We start from the raw sequence: 22,439 nt of genomic DNA, 5'->3' as shown, positions 1-22,439 counted from the left end.
ATCGGATTCGGCTCGGATAGTGCTATATCCGCATCCGCATCTGATTAGCTATCGGATGGATTCGGATAGAGTTAAACGGATACGGACACGGATACGGATCGGATATTTTATCCGTTTACATATACATATAACTTTTCGGATAGCTATAACCTATCCGTATCCGCATCCGTTTAGCTTTCAGACGGATTCGGATAGTGCTAAACGGATACGGATACAAACACAGACACGGATAGAGAAACGGATTTCTACTATTCCTTTACACCCCTAGAAAGAGAGGGAGAAGGGAATAACCCTTTTTTTTAAATCTATTAAAAGTAAAACATCGTTTTACCAAAAAAAGAAAAGAGTAAGAGTAAAATGTCGGGGTTTCAGGGACCTGAAGACAAGGACAACTTGCGCAAGGTCACCTTACACTTACAAGTCACAAACAAAGAATGTTCACTCTTTTTTATCTTATTTGTTTTATTGACCCTTTAGTTTTTCCCTTTTCAATTTAGATCGTCTATGGCGCAGTTGCCCATCCTGCCTGTGCTGTGTAGACACAAGGTCGCCTGCAAAGACCGCCTTATTTCTGCCCGAGCGTCTTGCCCGAGTGGGGGTAAGGCGGTCTTTGCGTGCTGCCCTATATCTGCACAACATAGGCAGGACGGGCAGCTGCGCCGTAGACGATCTGCATCCTTCTCTTTTTCTAATACTAATTGCTTATTTGAGATTCCAATTTAAGGCAAAACCCAGTCAAGGCCTTGTTGGGTGCATGGGCTCGGGCTCACCAGGCCAAGCGTACACCTCTAACCTCATGTGTATTGTCATGCATCCCCGTGTACGTCCATGCATGCTGAATGATACTTCGGTTCCTATTGAATCTCTCTTGTAATACTCTATTTTGCATCCCTTGACAAACTTGTCTAGGATTGAAACCAAAGTTCTAAAACTCGGGTTTTGATTAGGTTTCGACCAGCCAGAAACCAAGTTCGTCTCAGTTTCAACCATATCTCAGTCGAAACCTAGGACTTTCTCCAAGCTAACTAGAACCTTGGTTTTGAAGCCCAGAAATTATTTTTTTGCCCTGATTCTTGTTGTGTTGCCTATTTTTTACATTTTAAACTCAATCCATGCATTAGTTTCATATAGAGAACACTAAAATATTACTTATAGTTATGATCCAAGTTTGATACTGTATATTGTTCTTGGACATGGTATCGAATAAGGTTTGACCGAAACATAATCCCTTCAATATAAATGAGATTTAAGAAATCTTGGATTTGTTAGAAAGTTTTGTTTTGATTGTTTTCCAACAAATTCAAGATTGTTTAAATCTAATTTATATTGAAGGAGTTATGTACCGGTCAAACTTAATTTGATGTACGCAAATGCTGTCAAAATGATATTAGACATAATTAAGTGTTTGTCCTGGTTTCTGGCATAAATACTTGTTTGTTGTAGTTTCAAGCCAAGTTTCCCTTAGTTTTGATGGGGATATGTGTCGAAACCACCGAAATATGGCTGAAACCATCGAAATTCGATCAAATCCAGGGATTTTATAAATTCCCCCTTCAACTCGTCTCGAAAACCTACGAAATCGAGTTAATTCGGTGGTTTCGACAGGTTTCGATCGAGTTTTTCTTCTATGATTGAAACTACTTGAGATGTGAGTAGAGGACCTTAGGGAGAGCGGATCATGCCCTTGTACAAGTACCACCCAAGGCCCTCCAGGTCCACTTACATGGAATCCCACTCTTCTTGTGGGTCGCATAGTAGATTCCATGTGAGTGGCCCTAGAAAACGTTGGATAGTACTTGTACAAGGACATGATCCGATCTCCACCTAAGATTTTACTTGTCCACAATATTTTAATCACATCCAACTAATCACATGGCAAATATAAATGTACAATACCAATAATTCAAGGGGGGACTTTTGTGGTACTGTAGCATGCAATCTGGCCAAGTCAATTTATCGAACTAAGTCTATGTACATGGTTTCCTCTTAATTCAAGATTTTTTTTTTTCATCAAAAAAAAAAATACCAATAATTTGTTTTCGGTCCACCATTAAGAGAACATGTGCCTTTTAATTTAATTATCCCTTTTTCTTTCCTCACAACCAACCTCTTTTATTATGTCCTATCAATTGTCTGCTTGAGGGCTTGACTTTGAAGTTAACACCTTAGCTGCGTAGCAGATGGTTGACCACCAATTTCTTTCTTTTTTTCTTAATACATTTCTTTCCTATTGAAACTTATCTGGTGCCACCAGTTACATAATTAGGAACAACAAATTAAGAAAGATAATGAATTATATAAACTAAATTTAAATTTAATTGTGGGAAGCATGTTAGAGTTTAATTAGTTTGATTTATAAAAATTTGAGCTACACATGCACAGAGTCAAAGACTATTAAGAGGCCCATCACCTCACCAGTAATCAATTACCACTTAACCATATAGGCATAAAGAATAATAGGAGTAATTAAGGAAGAGTAACTAGTTAACGTGTGAACGTAGATGCATGGGAGATACCTTTAATCTCTTACAAGGATATATTATTACTCGTAAAGTCTATGTAATTCCATGCAACTATTGTTCACACTTACATTTTAGGGTTTGCTTTCCCATGCACACGAAAGGGAACATTTTAACTTTTGGCTATTTGTTGTATGGAGAAAGATCGCTACGACACCAGAGTCTAGTTTTCCATCAATAAAAGAATAAGAGGGCGTGTGCAAGAATATGCACATTGGCACATAAGCGGCGAAATGGTCGCTCAACTTCCCATGAAATGCAGAATGACCGTCCAGTTAAATGCTTCCAAGCACATTTCCATTAAACCCTGCACTGAAGCCACGCTCTTCCATAGGAAACATTTTTCTTTTTTTATTGTACTTTATCTTATTCCTGGAAGTCTCTAAGTGATGAATTAAAAAAATTACAATTTTTTTTCACAAATTTCTTCTTCTTCTCCTCTCTCTCTCTCTCTCTCTCTCTCTCTCTCTCTCTCTCTCTCTAACCTCTTTTTTTGGAAGAAAAAAAAAAAAAAAAAGTTACCAAGTTGCATAAGGTACGCTAATGCCTCCCTGTGTCTATCTCTCTCCTCCCCTTCTATGAAATGATATATACGACCCTATTATGGGAGGAGAGAGAGAAAGACACACACGCATAGGTAAGCGCTAACATATATTATGCAGCTTAACAACGTTCTTTCTCCCCAAAAAAAATAAACATTAATAGTTTCTAACTCTAAAATAACACCTCCCTATGCTTAGTTGTTATATATTTGTTTGCATGCCTGGGAGCTACCTCTACCAAGCTCTACCCACTTTCATCATGTTTACATAACCAAATTGTTTAATTAATTAAAATAGAAATATCCAATTCCTATGGTCACTGAAGCTCCTTGCTTTTAATCATCTATTCCACCATCTCTCTGCAGTCAGTCCAAATGTCAACGGTTGTAACTTCTAATGATTTTTCTCTTTGTAGTCCTTCCACCTTCCCCTGCTTCTTGGGCATATATATCCTGAGTCTTACTTGCCAATTGGTAAGTAAATTTGGCTCCAAGTTTAGGTTCTCTCTTAGCTTTTCGCTATGTGCTCTATGGGAGAGGTTTCTTTGAGCAAACGACATCAGAGAATAGACTAATGAAGAATGAGTGGCAATTGGTTTGTACATAGGGAGCAGATAATTCATTTTATACAACGATGTGAGAAATAAGGTGCTAGTGTTTCCTCTACACTCGGCTTAGAGAACTCTCTCTCTCTCTCTCTCTCTCTCTCTCTCTCTCTCTCTCTCTCTCTCTCTCTCTCTCTCTCTCTAGGATCTCGTTGTCCTCTTATGTGCAAAATTGTTCCATCGCACCTCATTGGTATGGACTTCTCTATGCCGCTTGCTCATAGAACCCTCTCGTGCTTAGAGAACTCTCTCTCTCTCTCTAGAATCTCGTTGTCCTCTTATGTGCGAAATTGTTCCATCGCACCTCATTGGTATGGACTTCTCTATGCCGCTTGCTCATAGAACCCTCTCGTGCTCAGAGAACTCTCTCTCTCTCTCTCTCTCTCTCTCTCTCTCTCTCTCTCTCTCTCTCTCTCTCTAGGATCTCGTTGTCCTCTTATGTGCAAAATTGTTCCATCGCACCTCATTGGTATGGACTTCTTTATGCTGCTTGCTCATAGAACCCTCTTGTGCTCAGAGAACTAACTCTCTCTCTCTCTCTCTCTCTCTCTCTCTCTCTCTCTCTCTCTCTCTCTCTCTCTCTCTCTGTCTCATTGTCCTCTTATGTGCGAAATTGTTCCATTGCACCTCATTCGTATGGACTCCTCTATACCGCTTGCTCATAGAACCCTCTCGTAGTAATGATCTCTCTCTCTCTCTCTCTCTCTCTCTCCACCCCATAAATGTAAAAATATATAATCCTCCTCCTAATCAGTACTCACGCACGTCTTCCCACACCCCATGAGTCCACCCTTGTTGGCGTGTCGACCTCTGCTGCTACATCCGCATTTCTTCTCTTTTATTTTTATAGTGGTTTTTAGTTTTCTTTTAAATTAATATCCTTATTAACCTCTAAAACTGCCTAAAAACCCTTCCACGCATCTTCCTCTAAATTAGACCTTGCATGACACCTATCAGACTATCTATCACCCAACGCATCAATCCTTTACAATATTTGTTGTATCATTGAATATATATATATATATATATATATATATATATATATATATATGATCATTAAACATTAGTTTTAATATTTAGGGAAATTTACGTCTATCACCCCTGGGGTTTAAACAATTACGTTTACCATTCCTGAAATTTTATCTATTCTCCTGTATTTTAAAAGATTCTTACAAACGTATCTCTACTGTTAGATGAGAACAGTTAAATTAATGATGATATCATCACCCAAATATTAACTAAATGCACACAATACCCTTAATGAATATGCTTTTACATATTTACCCCCATCCCCAACCCATTAATTTCTGTCTCCTCTCTCACTCCTTCCTCTCGCTGTCGGAGTCCCTAGCTATTGCAAGAGTACGTAGTTGCACAGCCATGCGAGCAGGGCAACGGTTGGGTTGGGTGATTTCATCAATGGGTGTCACTACTCTACTGTCAATTTTATTGTACAATTTTTCTACAATGCAATCTAAAATTTATTTTGCCTGCAAGAAATGTATGTTCTCTGAAATCTGATTCTAAACTGTGACTTGTAAACCCTCATGTCTGGGTTTTTGATTATTCGGGCCAGTTTGGAGGCCTTTCCCTCTCTCGCTCTACTTCATTTGGTGTTTGTTTGCTCCTAAAAACCGTCGGTCCAGGTCAGGCCGGGCCAAGGGGTCAGGATGGACGGCCAGGCTGCAAGTCGTAAGGGGATGGGTCACTGAAAACACGATCTCACCCCATCACCCAAGGATTGAGCCACGTGGCAGATGTTCAGAGGGCGCTAACAGAGAGCAACGTCGCTCAAGGAACGTGAGAACACAGGGCAAGGTGGACCCCACCATGGCCACAAGCAGTTAGGAGCAATGTAGGCTTGGTGGGACATGTGGCGAGCACTGGTTGGGACTGGGAAGTATAGGACCGAGAAAAATGGATTTAGTGGGGAGCAACCGCACGGACTGATAGGCAGAAGAGTTTATCCTATATAAGGAGGTCGATTGATCCAGAAGAGGACACACAAACACACCTGACAAAATCAGCAGTGTCATTTTACTTTATTTTGCATTTTACTTGTCTTTCCTTTATCATTTGCTGGTTTTTATCGTTTTCTTGGATTGAGAGGATGTACGGTCATGTTCTTGGAGTGACGCGGGTGTACTTGCAAAGTCCACGCTCATATCTGGTATGATCAAAATATACATTCATTGTTCAGTCTTATTTATTCTTGTTTGTGTTCATTGTCGCAGTTCTTTCTTTTGGCAATCTGTTAGTTTATTCAGTTTGCGACCTACGTTGTTGGCTTAACCCAAAAGGCCTTAGAGCTACTCAGGCAAGAGGGAGACCGACTTGCCTGGTTAGGAGTCAGATCAGGCTGTTTTGGCCTCGTTTGAGCTTGTGCAAAGGTTCTGGCACGCCCGCACTATTTGCACCACTTGCACCTTCCCTTGTGTGTGAGTTGTTGCAATTTTTCTCGCCAACAATGTCTCAGCTTTCCAGTCACAACATATATCATCGTCTAAAAATCAGGTATGAGCAAAAGAGTGTGAGGACAGGTCGATCAGATCATCTACACAGAAGATAGGAACATTAGCTAGGGAAAGCGATCTACACTATCGGATTCTGGATTTGCGAGTCTGGCCAAGCTCTTGATCATCTCGACTGCAAGAGCAACGTCATTCCCCGCCTTGCTGTGTCTTGACAATAGGGGCATTATAGGGCCCTGTCGGACAGCTCGGTAGTAGAGGATCAGGGTCCAACTTGGCTTCTCCTCCTCATTCCACCGATAGGTCTCCTTTAGTTTATTTCGGGTTTTTCAGATTTGCAGCTCCCTCACTTTCATTTCAAAACTAATAGAATTAGTAATCAGGGGTATGAAAGTAATTTTTAATTTCCAACGGTGGTAGACATAATTATTTGAAATCCTAGGTGTGATTAGAATGTATACATTTTTAATGTATGCAAATTAAAAATAATATTGATATTCAACTAAAGAATTGGGTTAAAACCCTACAGTTTTGAAGTCTAATATTTGTTATTTTTAATGAAATTATGAAGTCTATTATTGATTTGTAACTGTTTATTATCAGGGCTGGTTAGAAAGAAAAAAAAAAAAAGAAAAAAAGAAAGAAACAACCAAAAGAAAATAAAAACAAAAATAAGTTGAAAGTTGCAACCAAGGTAGGCGACCGACCATCCATCAGACCCAGACACCCGGTACGCTGTATCCCACCCACCGATCGATCCAGTTGAACTCTGCTCCTCTGTGTTGCTTCTTATTCTGTCATTTCATTTTCTTTCTCTCTCTCTCTCTCTTTCGATCGAACGAGTCTTGTCTCAGCTTCACTTCTCCTGTGGATGGTACTACTAGTGGCCACGTACCTCATTCACTTATCACTCCCTCGCGCGAAGGCTCTCTTGAAGAAGAAGAAGAAAAAAAGCTATCAGTCGCTCGAAGGTGGCCACGTACCTCATTGGTTTATCACTCCCTCAAAGGCTATCGAAGAAGTAGAGCCATGAAGTGGCATAGGGGAGCACAACAATGACGAGTAACGAAATAGTTTCATATCCAAAGGGCACAGAGGTCATTTCATGTGAAAAGAAGAGATATAGATAGAGAAATGTAATCAGTTTTCTTACTTTATTCTAACACTTACCAAGTTCAAATTCGACTCAAACTTGGTCATTTCAGGTGTTTGACTCTCCTACACCTCTTAGGGTCACCCGCATGAAAATGATTTCATAGTTCTCATGGGCCTCAATTTTTCCTGTTTCAATGGTTCTTATGGGCCTCAATCTTTCTTGGTTCAAAAAGTCTGAATAACCTACCCTTGAGGCTTATAGGCTATACAAAAAAAATTGCACATTGGTGGGTTATATGTTTTTTTAGAAACCAGATTAAAGCAAGCGAAGGGGAGGGCGGGCTTTGGTGCAATGGTAAGGTTGCTCCATTGTGACCAAGTGGTCATGGATTCGAGTCTGGAAACAGTCTCTATGCAAAAGTAGGGGTAAGGCTACATACATTATGACCCTCCCAGACCCCGTAGTGGTGATAGACAGTCTCAATAGGCTTCAATTGTATATCGATGCGTCGCTGAGTTTCCAACAAATAAACAGAGAAATTAATGGAGGCATTTGAGAGGGTGCAGGTTTCTTTTATCTATGGAGAGGTAAATCAACCTGCTAACATGCCGCCCAAGTGTGTAAATAGATTAGATGGAATTAACTTTGGAATTCTCTATCTTCCATTGAGATCCAGAATTGTAAACAAGGATCCTAGGAATATAGAATTAAAGAGCTCTTACAAGTGTAGATAAGGGCTTTTCCCTATCAACCCCTACCTCTGTGATAAACCAGTTAGGACTTAGGATTGAGTTTTTCTTTTTTTTTAATCATATCCTACCGAGGGCCCGTATAGGTCACTAGCAGTGATAGTCCAAGAGGACGGGGCAGGGCGGCATCCCAGCTCCAAGAGGAAAGCGGAGGAAGGAAGAATAAGGATATCTAACATCCGATGGAGTGGGGAAGAGAGTCGAACTAACGACATCTCTCTTGGACTTAGGCCAACGCCCTATTGCACTGGCACCAGGCTAAGGGGTGAGGAGGAAATCAGAAAGAGTGAATGTCATTGTTAATTAATTTTGTCCCTTATTATTGAAAAGTTCGAAATACCATGCTTACCATGCTCCAATCAAATCTATGTCCCCTATTGTGGATCTAGGTCAGATTCCATGATGAAGAAATTCTTTCTTAACCATCATGGATTAAGAGAAATCAATTGGAATAGATCTAAAAAACCTTAGAATTGGCCCGTCAAATCTAAAAACCCAACCATCATATTTCAAAAACCTTAGAAACAAACCTTAGAAACAATATCCATTGCAATCCAATTCCTTTTTTTCTTAAAAAAAAACTATACCCTGAAGTTATGGATCAAGTTTCCAGAAATAGATCTTCTATAGTGCGCTGTCTATTTGACCTGTGCTGTGCAGACATAGGACCGTGCATAATAACCGCCTTACCTCTGCCCAAGTGCCTTGCCTGAACGAACGATCATTGTGCGCGACCCTCTGTCTACGTAGCACAGACTGTGCCGTAGAAGATTTGGATCCCAAGTTTCTATGATGAAAATATTCTCATGTAGTAAAGTTTTAAAATAAAAATAAATAAATTTCTTTTGGTTTCTTTTAAATTTTTTTGTTTTCATAGTCCGATAAAATATAAGTAGAGTAAAGACGTCAAGAACCGAATGAAGAGGACACGTTATGTTTGCCCTTTGCCCAAGATAGAAGTGACATGGGAACGATGAAAAGATGTTTCCTTCTAAATAGTGCGTGACACCTCATGACTCATTTTAATGTTAAGTCTCCAAAAACAAATCATTTATCATAAATTCTTTACTAAAAGGTAAGAGAGATGACTGCTTCACTTCAACCCCGCTCTCTCTCTCTCTCTCTCTCTCTCTCTCTCTTTTGCTCTTGCTCTGCTTGTGTCCTTTTCATTCTCACGTTCACGCAGTTCCAAGACTCAACACATGTGAGTGGCGCCATGGCCGGGAAGACTAAAGAATCCAACAATAGTTAGTGGTCTTCTCTGCTGCTTTGCTGTTAATAATAAATGTCAACACCACCATGAGAGGGGGGATAGACGAAAGATGATAATAGCTTTACAAAACCCAACAAGGCCACGACAAGGCCACTCTGCGCTTTGTGGGAATCATCATTCTTTTTTTTTAATTATCTGTACTTCCATCTTTTTTTTTCTTCCTATTCCCAGTTAACCATTATGTCATCAAACAGTAATTTTATCTTCTCTTTATTCTTCTTGTAGGTTTCTTCTTCTTTTTTTTTTTTCCTTTTCATCTCTTCTCCTTTTTGCTAGTCAATCCCATAAACTACTGGCGAGGAAACTCATGGATCATCTAACTTTATTTCTTTACTTCATCCTATACTGTTTCAACAAACTCTACTCTCATGAAATATAGTGGAAGGTTGGCTAGTTTTACACCATTATTATGTTATCCACATTTAGCTTTTAAAACTCTCACTGGGGCTTCCTGACTAATGAAGTAATTAGTCATTATGAAACCTTTCTCAGCCTGCTGGTATGGTGAGTGATATCATTAGATTCATCTCCCATTCAAAGATTTGAGTCCTTGACTTACTCTTCACTCTCTCTCTCTCTCTCTCTCTCTCTCTCTCTCTCTTTTTCCTCTTACTGTTCAGTCTGCTTTAGTCTTTACTCCTTTGCCATTATGGTGTTACTTGTTCGGTCCCCATTCACTCCCATAGTTGCATTAGAAAAAGGAAACCAATGAAGAGATTGAAAGAGGAAGAAAAGAACAGGAAAATTAAATGATGAGTCTCTCTCTCTCTCTTTCTATCCCTCTGGCTGTACGGTTGTACAATGTCTTGTATTCCGTCCTTGCATAAGTGTCTTCATTTTTTAGGGTTATATGGGTATTTTTGTAAATTTCTTATATAGGGTTTTGTTAAAAATTTATAATGAGGGTTCTTTCTTCGAACTTAATCTAAGAGAGATCGAGTTGTGAGGACGAATGGCTGTAAACCTGAACCTATTTTTTATTGACAGTGAAGCAGATTGAAATCGCAACAAACAATTACACAATACACATAAGGATTTATGTGGTCTAGAAAGATTACCTATGTTGAGAATCAGATTTCATCTCACCATGGACGTAGACAATCTTACTAAACCATATCAATCCTGCTCCTCCCCTGAATTTCTTGGGGTTGTGAGACCTTCAAATTCAATAAAAGTCTCGAAAATGAAAACAAAGAAAACAAAATTGGAGGGAGGGGTCAAACTTCGGCCTCAACGTAGGCAATCTTGCTAAACCATATAAATCCTACCCCTCCCCCCGAATTCCTTGGGATTGTGAGACACATTCAAATGCAAGCCAGCCAAGAGTTAGGGTAGGTGCGTAGCTTGTTAGGTTACGAAGTAAAGCTCGGCTTTTGAGTTCAAGTAAAACAAGTCAAGCCAGGAGTTCGAGTTCTGTAGTTGAGAAAGCAAATCGGTGTAGCTAAGTAGCGAAGTAAGCAAATCTGGTTGTTCGAGCTAAGTAAGCAGATCGGGCTAGGGAACAACAGGGTTGCTGGTGGATCCGGTTGCTGCTGGACGATCTGGTAACGGACTTGGTCTATCTACCTCCGTGACTTCTTCTACTGGTGCTACTTCCCCTGCCATTGGTGGTGCTAGTGAAAGGGTTGGCTGGTATTAGCGAAGCGAAGCTGTTGTTTCAAGTAAGCGCTATTCCGGACATTAGGTAGCTTGCGTCAGTCTTAGTGGTCTACAATCAGGTTGTTTTAACAAGCTAGGTAAGCCAGATAGGCTAAACTAGTAGTCTCGAAAAAGAAAATTGGAGGAAGGGATCATACTTTGGTCTCAACGTAGGTAATCTTGTTAAACCATATAAATCCTAGACATAAACAATCTTGTTAAACCATATAAATCCTTGTGTGCACTGTGTGATTATTTGTTTGCGATTTCTATTCTTTTATGCATTATTTTAGGTATACAATTTTCTCCATACAAACAATTTCTCCCACCTCATAAAGATTATAGCTAGTTAGGATAAGGGCAGGCATATGTGTCTGTGTGTGTGTGAGAGAGAGAGAGAGAGAGAGAGAGAGAGAGAATATATATCTCTGTATTATTACATCAGGTAACAGCATATAAAACAACAAAATTGAAGTCTGCAAAACGCATATTTCTGCACGCATAATACAAAGAACATATCCAATGCCCTAAAATCGAACCAAAAAGGAAATCCTAAAAAGTAAGAATTTTTACAAACAAGTGAGAAGCACAAGGCTTTTACAACAAGAGAAAGGAAAAGCTCAGGAGGGATAGACAGGAAGAGAGGTGGTGAGTTGGGCGGGTACAGGGAAAGTTTAAAGCTAAACTCTCCGTCTGTAATTGAAGATAGAGAGTTTAAATGTGAAGGGAGAACGAAGATGACAACTGTGAGAAAAGGTCTTACAAGGTCAAGAAGACACAAGAAGAAATAATAGAATATAACAGAAAGAAAAAAAAAAAAAAAAAAAAGCTCAGGTAGGATAGCACCTAGTCAAGGTGACCAAATCGACATCATCACCGGAAAATCTTGAGTGAGATACCAAAAATTTGTTAAGATCATCTCATCAAAGAAGTTTCCATTCCTGCAAAAGATTCTGACACTTGAAGCTTTAAACCAATACATGATTATGGATTCTTGGGTAAACGAGCTTGACCTAAAATTGGAAGAAAAAAAAAAAAAAAAACCAGAAAACTAAAATTAGTTAGTTCAGAGAAATTGACTTCAGAACACTGAAGATCTGCAAAGGAAGAAATTAAAAAAAAAAAAAAAAACCAGAAAAACAGAAACTCCATTATCGTAGAATCTAAGCACCTCACTTACTGTGTATGAATTGTAAACTTCTCTCCTGCTTTCTTCTCTGCAACCTGAAAACCTGTCTCTCTCTCTCCCATAAATCAGAGAGAGAGAGAGAGAGAGAGAAGGGACCAAAGTCTGAAGGAAGGGAGTGAGTGTGGAAGTGCTGCTCAGGAGGTTTAATTAGTAGAGAAGAGAAGAGAGGAGAGGTGAGGTTTGGGGGTCGACTTGAAAGCGACAGGTCCAAAAGGCCGAAAAGGGTTTGAAGAGAATGTAAACCACCGAGACTTACCTGATGACATCAGCACATGCACTCAAGCGGGTTGCCCGCCGAGGCTGACCGTGCGTTTCTGTGTTGTCTTTGCCGACGATCTGAACTCTGATTGATTAGGGCAGAGAATAACGGTCAGTTATTAATAAGCCAAACTCTGTCTGCCCTCTTTCTCTCTCAATTGTTTTCTTTTGGGTTTTTTTACTTCGCCTTTTCGAGCTTTTCCTTGTTGGGCCTAACTGGGCCACCCTTCTTTTTGATTCCTGTGAACTGTGAACCTTCTCTCTCTTGCACGTGTCTGGTAGGTAGCCTTGTTAATATCAATATGCACTTTCTCTTTCTCACTAACGAGGCTTTCTTAATTAATCGATGAGTTACATTAATTATTACGATTCTTTACGACGATTATTATTTTGACTTGTTATATAGTCCGCAAGTCAATATTCGTACCTTGTCTAGGTGTTCATTTAGAATCCAAACCGAAATCGATCGTTTAAAACGAATACGAACCGAAGTTAACTGATTTTGATTTTCAAAGTTGGAATTTTTTTTAGTTTTGGTTTCATGCCTAAAATCGTTAAATTGAACTGGATTACCTATTTTCAAATCGAATAAGGAATCGTATAAAATTATATATATATATATATTATTTCAATTGTAGATGATAATTTCTTTTCAATTTTAGTGTTTAAGAATAGTTTGGTGGACTATGATCCTAATAAATAAGGATTTTTTTATTTTATTTTTGATAGAAATAGGAACTTTTTATTGGTGAAGAAGTAAAAAAGATGGCCCAAACATTTACAATAAGACCTAAATCGAATATGAAACCTATTAAACCCAACTAACAAGCTGAATAAAAATCGAAACCAAAATCAGACTGAACCAAGTCGATTTGATTTTGGTTTTGAAAATGTATTCCTATTCTTGATTCGATGCGATTTTGGTTTCTACATTATGTTTCTTAAACCGAACCAAAACAAAACCAATTGACACCCTTACCTTATCAATAGAGTGCAGGCATCCCAGGAGGTAATGGGTTCAGGATCAGACTCCTCTACGGCACAATGGTGTGCTGGATATCTTTTGGGGCGGCACCCAAGCTCGCCACATAGATGAGTTCCCATTTGAATGACGTGGATCGAGCTGGCACAACTGAGCATACATGATGCACATGCGATGGACAAGAGCGTGATCCACAAGACTTGGGAGATGTGCTAGCTTGATCCACGTATTTCAAATGGGAACTCACCCACGTGGCGAGCTCGGGTGCCATGTCAGAAGATGTTCGGTGCATCCCTACACCGTAGACGAGCTTTTCCTTGTAGGGTCTAAATGGGCCACCCTTCGTTTTTTATTCCTGTGAACCATCTCTCTCTCGCACGTGTCTGGTAGGTAGCCTTGTTAATATAAATATTCTCTCTCTCTCTCTCTCTCTCTCTCTCTCTCTCTCTCTCTCTCTCTAGTAACGAGACTTTCTTAATTAATCGATCAGTTACATTAATTATTACGATTCTTTCCGATGATTATTATTTTGGCTTGTTATATAGTCCGCAAGTCAATATTCGTATCTTGTCTAGGTGTCAATTTAGAACCGAAATCGAAACCGATCATTTAAAACGAAATCGAATAAAAATTAATTGATTTTAATTTTCAAAATTGGAATCTTTTTTAGTTTCAATTTCATGTCTAAAACGTGAAACTGAACTGAATTACCCATTTTTAAAACAGAACCATATGAAATTATATTATTAAATTTTTTTTACTCAATTATGGATGATAATTTCTTTTTAATTTTAGTGTTAGAGAATAGTTTGATGGATTATGATCCTAACACATAAGGGTTATTTTATTTTTTTTTTATTTTTTATTGTGATAGAAATAAGGGCTTTTCATTGGTGAAGAAGTAAAAAGGACGGCCCTAACATTTAAAATAAGACCTAAATTGAATATGAAACCCCATTAAAACCCAATAAGAAGCCGAATATAAACCGAAATCAAAACCAAACCGAATCAAATCGATTTGATTTTCGTGTTGAAAGTGTATTCCTATTTTCGGTTCGATTCGATTTTGGTTTCTACATTATGTTTCTTAAACTGAATCAAAACAAAACCAATTGACACCCTTACCTTGTCAATAGAGTGCAGGCATCCCACGAGGTAATGGGTTCAGGATCAGACTCCTCTACGGCACAATGGTGCGCTGGATATCTTCTGGGGCGGCACCCGAGCTCGCTACGTAGACGAGTTCCCATTTGAATGACATGGATCGAGCTAGCACAGCTGAACGTACGTGATGCACATGCGATGGACAAGAGCATGATCCACAAGACTTGGGAGATGTGCTAGCTCGATTTGCGTATTTCAAATGGGAACTCATCCACGTGGCGAGCTCGGGTTCCACATCAGAAGATGTTCGATGCACCCCTATACCGTAGATGAGCTGGATCCACGGGTTCGACTCTCCTATAAAAACACAAACTTACATACCGGACCCAGGCCCCTCCCCCCAAAACCCCATAAAAGTACCCCGCACCCGGACCCTAAGTCCCAACCCTTTCAATTGTAAAGTACCCATTCCTTATAATGTGGAAGACATGATACTTGTTATTGCTAGGGTTTATTGTGACTTTTGATTGAGTCCATTTGGATATAGTAGTTACATAAACCGACCCGATCGCCTTATGTTATGCAATAATGTGTTGGTAAATTTGTGATCAACATGAACTGTAATGTGTTGAAGTAGAGGGCGTTTTATGTGATTTAGGTTTTAGACTGTCTCTTCAATGCCAACCATTGTTTTGTTTTCATTAAGAGTTGAGTTTCTTTCAATGGATACTTTTACATAAACAGGTAGACGAGTAATTAATTATTTTTGCCACGTGGAAGATAAGATTGGATAGATAGGACCATGGTTTTAGTCACGGTATCAGAATGGGTATCGATTAATTCCAAAATCGATATGATATTGATACGTATCATCCAGTATTGAATGAATCGAACAAAAATAAATTTTTTGAGTTTCATTCATTGAAATTTCAAACAATACCAATAATACGTATCAATATTATATCGATATCAATCATGGTCAATAACTACATCACCTTTTCACATGACATAACTATGTGTGCTTGTCCACCTATTTATATAGAAATTCATATTCTAACGGTCAATAACTACATCACTTTTTCACATGACATAACTGTGTGTGCTTGTCCACCTATTTATATAGAAATTCATATTCTAACAAATAATCTAAGGAGTAAAGTGCGTATGGTCCTAACAAGCGGCGGTTGATTGGCTTAATTAATTGAATATTTGAATATTAAATGTATAATAAAAAGTAAGAAAAAACAGCAAGTAAAAGTTTGGGGGGCATAGGGAACAGAAGCTTGTGGGAACGGGGGCTGGGTGGGGCCATTTCCCCATTGCAAGTCTTATGTGCACAGTCTCCTATGGTATATCGTATTGCATTATATGGTCAAAGATTCAAAGGTATGTGTGAACCTATGCCCTATGTTATGGAATATTTATATTTTTGGTAAACTATGTTATGGAATATGGAGTATGGGACTGTGGGAAGGGGTTTCTTGGCTTTTTCTCTCTCTTTCTTTAATGGGTTCATGTTCTCTGTGTCGTAGCGCAGGCTGCGTCCAGACACATGGGCCTGCCATTAGGGGGTAGGATGGTCATTGTGTCCACCGCCATGTGTATGGGCATAGCCTACATCCCCAACACAGAGAACATTCTCCCTTCTTTAATTTACCAATATTTTTTTTTTTTATAAATCACTCTTTCGTTCATTTTAAAATTTTAGGGCAAAACAATCCCATGCATGGTTTTAGTGGACAGTATCGGAATGGGTATCGGTCAATTCAGAAACTGATACAGTATCAGATTAGTATTGGCATGGATCAACCATTCCAGACAAATTTACCCTTGATTCTCCTTTAAAAAAGGATTTGTTTTGACTATTTTACCCCTTGTTCGTATCATATCACCGATACGGTATTGACATGGTAACGAGATCAATCACTTACAAAACTGATTCAGATGATACTATACCGATACCTCAACCCATGATCCCATGACGTCAGTGTAAGGGTTCTTTTCCACATTTTCTAACATTCTAGCCAGTGGATTCCATAGTTACACTCTCTTCTTTCACACCAAGTCGGCCCTATGTATATAGAACAAATCTTTCATGGCTTGTATTGATATAACATCCTTACCCGGACGTCTTGGGAAAACTCTACTCTAAAATTTTAATAGGGCAAGAGATTATTGTATGGTTGTATATCACTTGCACTATTGCGAGGTCCAATGAGTGTGTATGCAGAGACATCAACATAGATGTTATTTTTTATTTCTTGGAGGTTAGGATGATATTTTGATGTGTTTTTATGTCCCTGCATAGATAGGAACCATGCATGTGATGTGACCAAGTAAAATATGAACATAGATGTTTTTTTTTTCCACCGATTTGTGTAGCACCTGCACCAACACGATGGCCAATAAGAGTGCACGCAGAGACATCAACATAGATGCTATTTTTTGTTTTTTTGGATAAAGGGGAGCTTATATATTAATATAGAATATTGTAGAGGATTTACAATAGATGCTATTTTTTATTTCACGGGTGGCAAGGTGGTACCCCATGTCTATAATAACATGTGCCATTGAATAGGTCGAGTCTTCTTCTATTTAGAGCTACACACTTACCTTTTACACTACGAAGTACAAACACCTGTTGTTCCCATCTCTCTCATATAACCAAGGACTTAAATCACAGTATCGGAATCGATATTGGTCCCGATCAATACCAATGCCATACCAATACATAATGGTTGATCGATATGGACTGTATTAGACAGTTAATTGGTATCGGATCCATCGATTTGTATTTGTATCGATAGGACAATCAATACTGATTCCTAATTGATCACGTATCAGAGGATTGGTATAGACCAAAAGTAAAATAGTAAACCAAAAAAAAATAAATTATAATGAACCTAAAGCTCTGTTTGTTTTAACGTAAAATTTTATTTGAAACTTTTTTAACATATAAAACTTTACATTTACAAAATAAAATTTACCGCGGTAAATTTTCCAACTCCGAAACAAACGAAACTTAAGTGTAAATCCATTGATACATTCTGATGAACTGATCTGGATCGGTATCAGCCGAGACCAATATCAAATATTACTAAATCCCTATTGCACAGTTTTGGTCGTACACTCATACAGGCTAATAAGGTCAGCAGTGAGCACCCATGTAATCACCTACAATTCTGACACCCTCTAATTCCCTACAATCCCTCCCATGGGAGTGAAATGACCACTTACCCACTGCCTTGGGAAATGTGTCTAAGCAGTGGGTAAATGGTCATTTCAGCTCCCATGTGAGGGATTGTAGAAGAATTGGAGGGTGTCAGAATTGTAAGAGATAAAAATTCTGTGCAGTTGTGCACATATTTTTGTTTTGATTATTAGAGAGGACACGACTCAACAACGACAACACGCTACTATTATTCCCGATTTCCGTTTTGTTCAATTTGGTACGACGAAACCCATAAACAGTTAGATTCTCTTCAATGTCTATGGACAAAAACCCTAACACAATTTGAGAGGTTTATGAACCTATACTTGAAAAGGGATGTTGGTGGACTTTTAGTTTTTTTGGTATTAAGATGGGCCCATCTCAATGGTAGCTTGGTGGCCCAGAGAAAGATTCGACACCTATGGGCCCTAGGGGGTTTAAGGGGTTCCGGCCTCTGCCAAACTTATGTGATAGGGGGGTGGACTTGAAAACGAGACCACCCTAAGACCCTACTGCGACAAGCGTGGGCTCAAACCACCCAGAGCAAGTTGATGTCCATCGGACCAATTACTGGGTCTCATTTAAGATTGATGACTCATAACGTGGCTCTATTTCTTTGATAACCCTATTACGTACACCATTGTCCACTGATACCTTGAATTTTATCCTCTCAGGTTCCTTGTCTGGTACAGTTGTCAGGGGGCGGACCTCACCTAGGCAGGGGGTTAGGTCGTCATTTCCGCTCCTCTATAAGAGAAATCGAACAACTATACCAGACAGAAAACCTAAGAGGATAAAGATCATATCCCTCATATATACCTTAACCGTATAGATCAACCACTTGGGCAGCCTAGTTAAATTTTATGAATTATTTAATTATATGGTCCACCATTTATGCTGATTTACTTTTATGCTTAGAAGGTATTAGAGTGTGATTCGGTTGGCAAGATTGCCTTTTGTGTCACTATCTCTCACAATTGGATGGAGCGTAACCTTAGAAGATGGACGTCCAACTCCCGCTCTTTTGACAAGATTTGGAAGGTCATCTTTTTTTATGTTTCATCTAAAATTAGCTCCCTGCCCGTTGCTGATGGAAAGGATACCCCGAGGAACAGCCTTATTGTTGTCTCCTAGGGTCTTCCTACTTCCATTTTGCGCCCTAGCTAGCTCCTAGCTTCGGTTTTGTTTGCCCTTGGGCTTGTATATTCCTTTTCTTTTCTTCGTAATTATATTTTCATTCATCCAAAAAAAAAAAACTGATAAATGGTTGATGTGGTAAGGTTCGAGGAGTTGGAATCGGATTGGTGGAATCCCAGTTCACCATAAACAAGGATACCAATTCTAAGGTGACTATTTTACCATGTTTTTTTTTGGGGGGGGATGGGTAATTAAGTAATCACAACCTTTGAGATCTAATTATAATCCTACATTGTCAATTTTTAGAGCTATTAAAGAAGTTAAAAGAAACAAAATATTTGGCTAGTTTTTTTTTTTTTTGGAAAGAATATTTTGCTAGTTTAATAGCCATGATCGTGTGATTAGATTAATATTCTTACCATGGCATCTCATAAGGGAGTCCCAATCAAAAATAAAAACCTATAAAGTGAAATAAGAAAAGAAAAATACTCATTAAGAAATTTGTGAGTTGGAACATACTCATTATGTCTGTATTTTTCAATCAACCTTGTATTCTCTTTTTTTTTTCCCTTTAATATATCTTTGCTATCCTTGGTTTAAAAAATAAAAACCCCAAGGAGAGTTGAACTCATAGCTTCTTAATTGTGAAATATTAATCCTTACCAATTGAGTTACTATTTTGGCATTTTAGCCTTCCAATCTTAACATCTCTAATGGATCCTCTGCATGGATTCCCCCTAGCATCATGGGAACACCTTCTCCCATAATAATGCTATTTGTTGTATAAATGACATAGAAAAAACGATCTTTATCCGGGAGTGTGGCCTACGTCAGCACTCACATGAGTCTATCTCTCTCCTCCCTATGTAAAAAGACACCTCTGCCCCCTCGTTTTAAGGAGGAGAGAGATAGACACATGGGAGTGCTGGTGTAGGCCACACTCTCGTACACAAAACTGCTAGTAGAGAGTACACCAATGAGATACAACGAAATGATTTTGTACATAAGAGCAATAAGGTCATTTCATACGAAGAGAAGAGATGGCGCTAATGTTCCCTCTCTAACACCTAAGAGAACATTTCCTCTTAAAATAAATAGTAATAATTTGAGAAAAGATACTTTGAATAGTAAGGTAGGGTTTCAAACACCTCAGTCCTTATCTCTCTTCCTCACATAAAATGACTGCATTGCCCTCTTACATACGATATTGTTTTGACGCACCTCATTGATGTACTCCGCTCTCTTTTTTTTTTTTTTAAGGCCCTCTGTCATTTGCTTATAGAGAGCCCTCTTCAAAAAAATTTATTGGAAAAATATCTCTGTGCTGCCAGTGTGGCTACACCAGCAGTTCCCCCCTCTCTGCTCTCTCTCCTTGCCCACGCTCCATCACGGGTGTCAAAATCGGATCGTATCGGTTGGATCGGCCGATTTTGGGATCTATTCTGATAAGATCTGGCAGGCAACATCGGCCGATTTTTCACGTTCAAATTTGACCCATTACTCCATCACAATTCACAAGGATCCAATATTGCAATCACTACGTAAATAAAAATCTGTTCTGGATCGTCAGCCTACTCAAATCGTGAATCATCCTTCCCGCCCTGCGAAGTTAGAAAACCCCTCATAATTCCGATCTGCAAAAAACTCGCAATTTTGTATCAGATTTCGTTGCGAATGGAACTGGTTCATTTCATTTGTGGACGTTGTGTCCTTTGAACGAAGAGGGAAAACCTTCACTTTGTCATAGCATGGATGCCAAGGACATTCTCGGCTTGCCTAAAACCCCTTTCTCTGTTTCTCAGGAGAAGAGACCTCGTCCGCAGAAGGATTCTCAGAGAAAACCTGATGGCATTTCACGAGAGGTAGTACTTCTGTTGCGTTATTTTTCTTAATTTTGCCTTAAATTGGTCGTTTCTTCTCTGATTTTAACTGCGTTAGGGTTCCCGAATTTTAGGTTTATGCGCTTACAGGTGGTTTGGCGCCCCTCATGCCTTCGATCGATATCTCTCACTTGAAACGGCGCTCTCACTCGGACAAAGAAAAGGCAAGACATCCTTAACGAGTTCCCTTTGAGTTCTGGTTTAGGATTTTCACTTGTGCTGAATATTCGTAGAGTTATGGCTTGCCAGTTGCTAAATCCATGGGTTTCTGCATGATTTGTGAAACACATGCCGCAGTTAAGATTTGGAAATTATTCAAACGCCTGCCTTAATGGTTGGGCAAAAAAGAATAAGAGAAATTCGGAAATTTAGGGTTGTGTGTCTTTTTCAAGTGGGGTATTGTGAAACTGTGGGTGATCATGGAGCCACGCCCGTTGCTTAATCTGTTTGTTTTGGTCTATTCGTTTGTCACAGTGGTGAAGTGCATTCAACTAATTCAGTGGTAATGTTATTTGAGTGTTGTGATTATAATTGAAGCACATTATCTTCAATCTGGCTAGTCTAGTTGGTTGACAACAGTTGATGGTTCAGTTGGTGGCATGTTATGATTGGAACACCATTCAATCAAGGTCAAACGGTAAATTAGATTACAAGAACGAATAGGAAAAAACCTCATGCATGCTAGAAGACAAAAAACTTGCGGCGGTCAACTAATTAGCCTCTATGAGAGTGATGGCTGTGATGCCTTATTACAAATTTACAACAACAACAACAACTCAGCCTTAACCCAACTAAATGGGGTTGGCTACATGGATCCTTGCCCTCCAATTAGCTTTATTCGAGGTCATACTTAATATAAGGCCTAAACTATGCATGCCTTTCCTCACCACTTCTCCCAGGGTAATTTAGGTCTGCCCCTGGCTCTTTTAGTTCCTTCAATCTGAATCAAATCACTCCTCTGTATTGGAGCATCCAAAGGCCTTCGTTGAACATGGCCATGCCACCTCAAACAACTTTCCCATAGCTTATCATGTATTGGAGCTACTACCAAATTAGCTCCGAATAACAAAAGAGTGATGCCTTATTATATGACCAAAAAGTAAAAACCGAATGACAAAAAAGTTCAAACTTCTCAAGATTAGGCATAAAAATTTCAGAACTTTGACTAATAATAAGAACACTCTTAACCCAGTGGTTTTGGGATATTCTTATGTATTGAATCCAATTTGGCTTCCGAAAATGATCCAAAGTATTGAGCTGTTAGTGGGATTGAATCTTATGTTGAACAAGATGCTTACTCAATGATCTACACCTTGACTTGCTTGCTGTGATTTTCAATATCGTTTTGTTGCCATCCCACCTATATATTTTACAGGATAAGAAACTTGTCTTATTATGCATGCAACACTCTTTATATTGGTCATATTCTTTTTGAAACATCTTCGAGTTAATCATATAAATGCCATTCTTTACCTAAGACCAGGACATCAGCCTTCAGGTAGGTTGCTCCATGCTGTGCTCCTTGCTTGAGCACCCAAGAAGGCAGCAATGGTGCCTCATGTGTTGCGTATCATGTCATCAGCTGGGGCACAATTTCACCATCAATGTGATCTAGCTCACCTTTGCTTTGTTCCCTTATTTTGCACCCAATAAAAAGAAAAGGAAAAAAAGAAAATAGAAAAAGAGGCCATCTTTTGTTTGAATCAGTGGCAGTATTGCACATCCTTAATTCCTTTGGACTTGATTATAACATGGCCAAAGAAACCCAATATGCCGGATATTTGAA

At 39.0% G+C, this 22,439-nt stretch overlaps 1 protein-coding gene and 2 long non-coding RNA genes across 4 annotated transcripts in view; 2 read left to right on the top strand and 1 right to left on the bottom strand.

Annotated features, from left to right (window-relative positions):
* Positions 1–1,885: 1,885 nt before the first annotated feature.
* Positions 1,886–11,690, top strand: LOC122671827. Its single transcript, XR_006334398.1, has 4 exons — positions 1,886–1,919; positions 5,507–5,508; positions 10,713–10,720; positions 11,306–11,690. It is a non-coding gene; the product is annotated as an uncharacterized LOC122671827 (long non-coding RNA).
* LOC122671826 lies at positions 11,305–12,464 on the bottom strand. The gene is made up of 2 exons (XR_006334397.1): positions 12,073–12,464; positions 11,305–11,905 (listed from the first exon to the last, which is right to left on the bottom strand). It is a non-coding gene; the product is annotated as an uncharacterized LOC122671826 (long non-coding RNA).
* A 7,863-nt stretch (positions 12,465–20,327) lies between these two features.
* LOC122638330 (SWR1-complex protein 4-like) overlaps positions 20,328–22,439 on the top strand; it is a 32,353-nt gene continuing 30,241 nt past the window's right edge. For both annotated transcript variants that reach the window (XM_043831239.1, XM_043831240.1), the window contains exons 1-2: positions 20,328–20,635; positions 20,728–20,817. In XM_043831239.1, coding sequence (XP_043687174.1) covers positions 20,522–20,635; positions 20,728–20,817 — 204 coding nt within the window. In that variant the 5' untranslated portion in view covers positions 20,328–20,521. The remainder of the gene's footprint in view (positions 20,636–20,727; positions 20,818–22,439) is intronic.

Source organism: Telopea speciosissima, chromosome 8 (assembly GCF_018873765.1).
Source record: "Telopea speciosissima isolate NSW1024214 ecotype Mountain lineage chromosome 8, Tspe_v1, whole genome shotgun sequence".
Classification (NCBI taxonomy): domain Eukaryota; kingdom Viridiplantae; phylum Streptophyta; class Magnoliopsida; order Proteales; family Proteaceae; genus Telopea; species Telopea speciosissima.
Note: the sequence above shows the minus strand (reverse complement) of the source record. Positions and strands in the feature narration are given on the sequence as shown.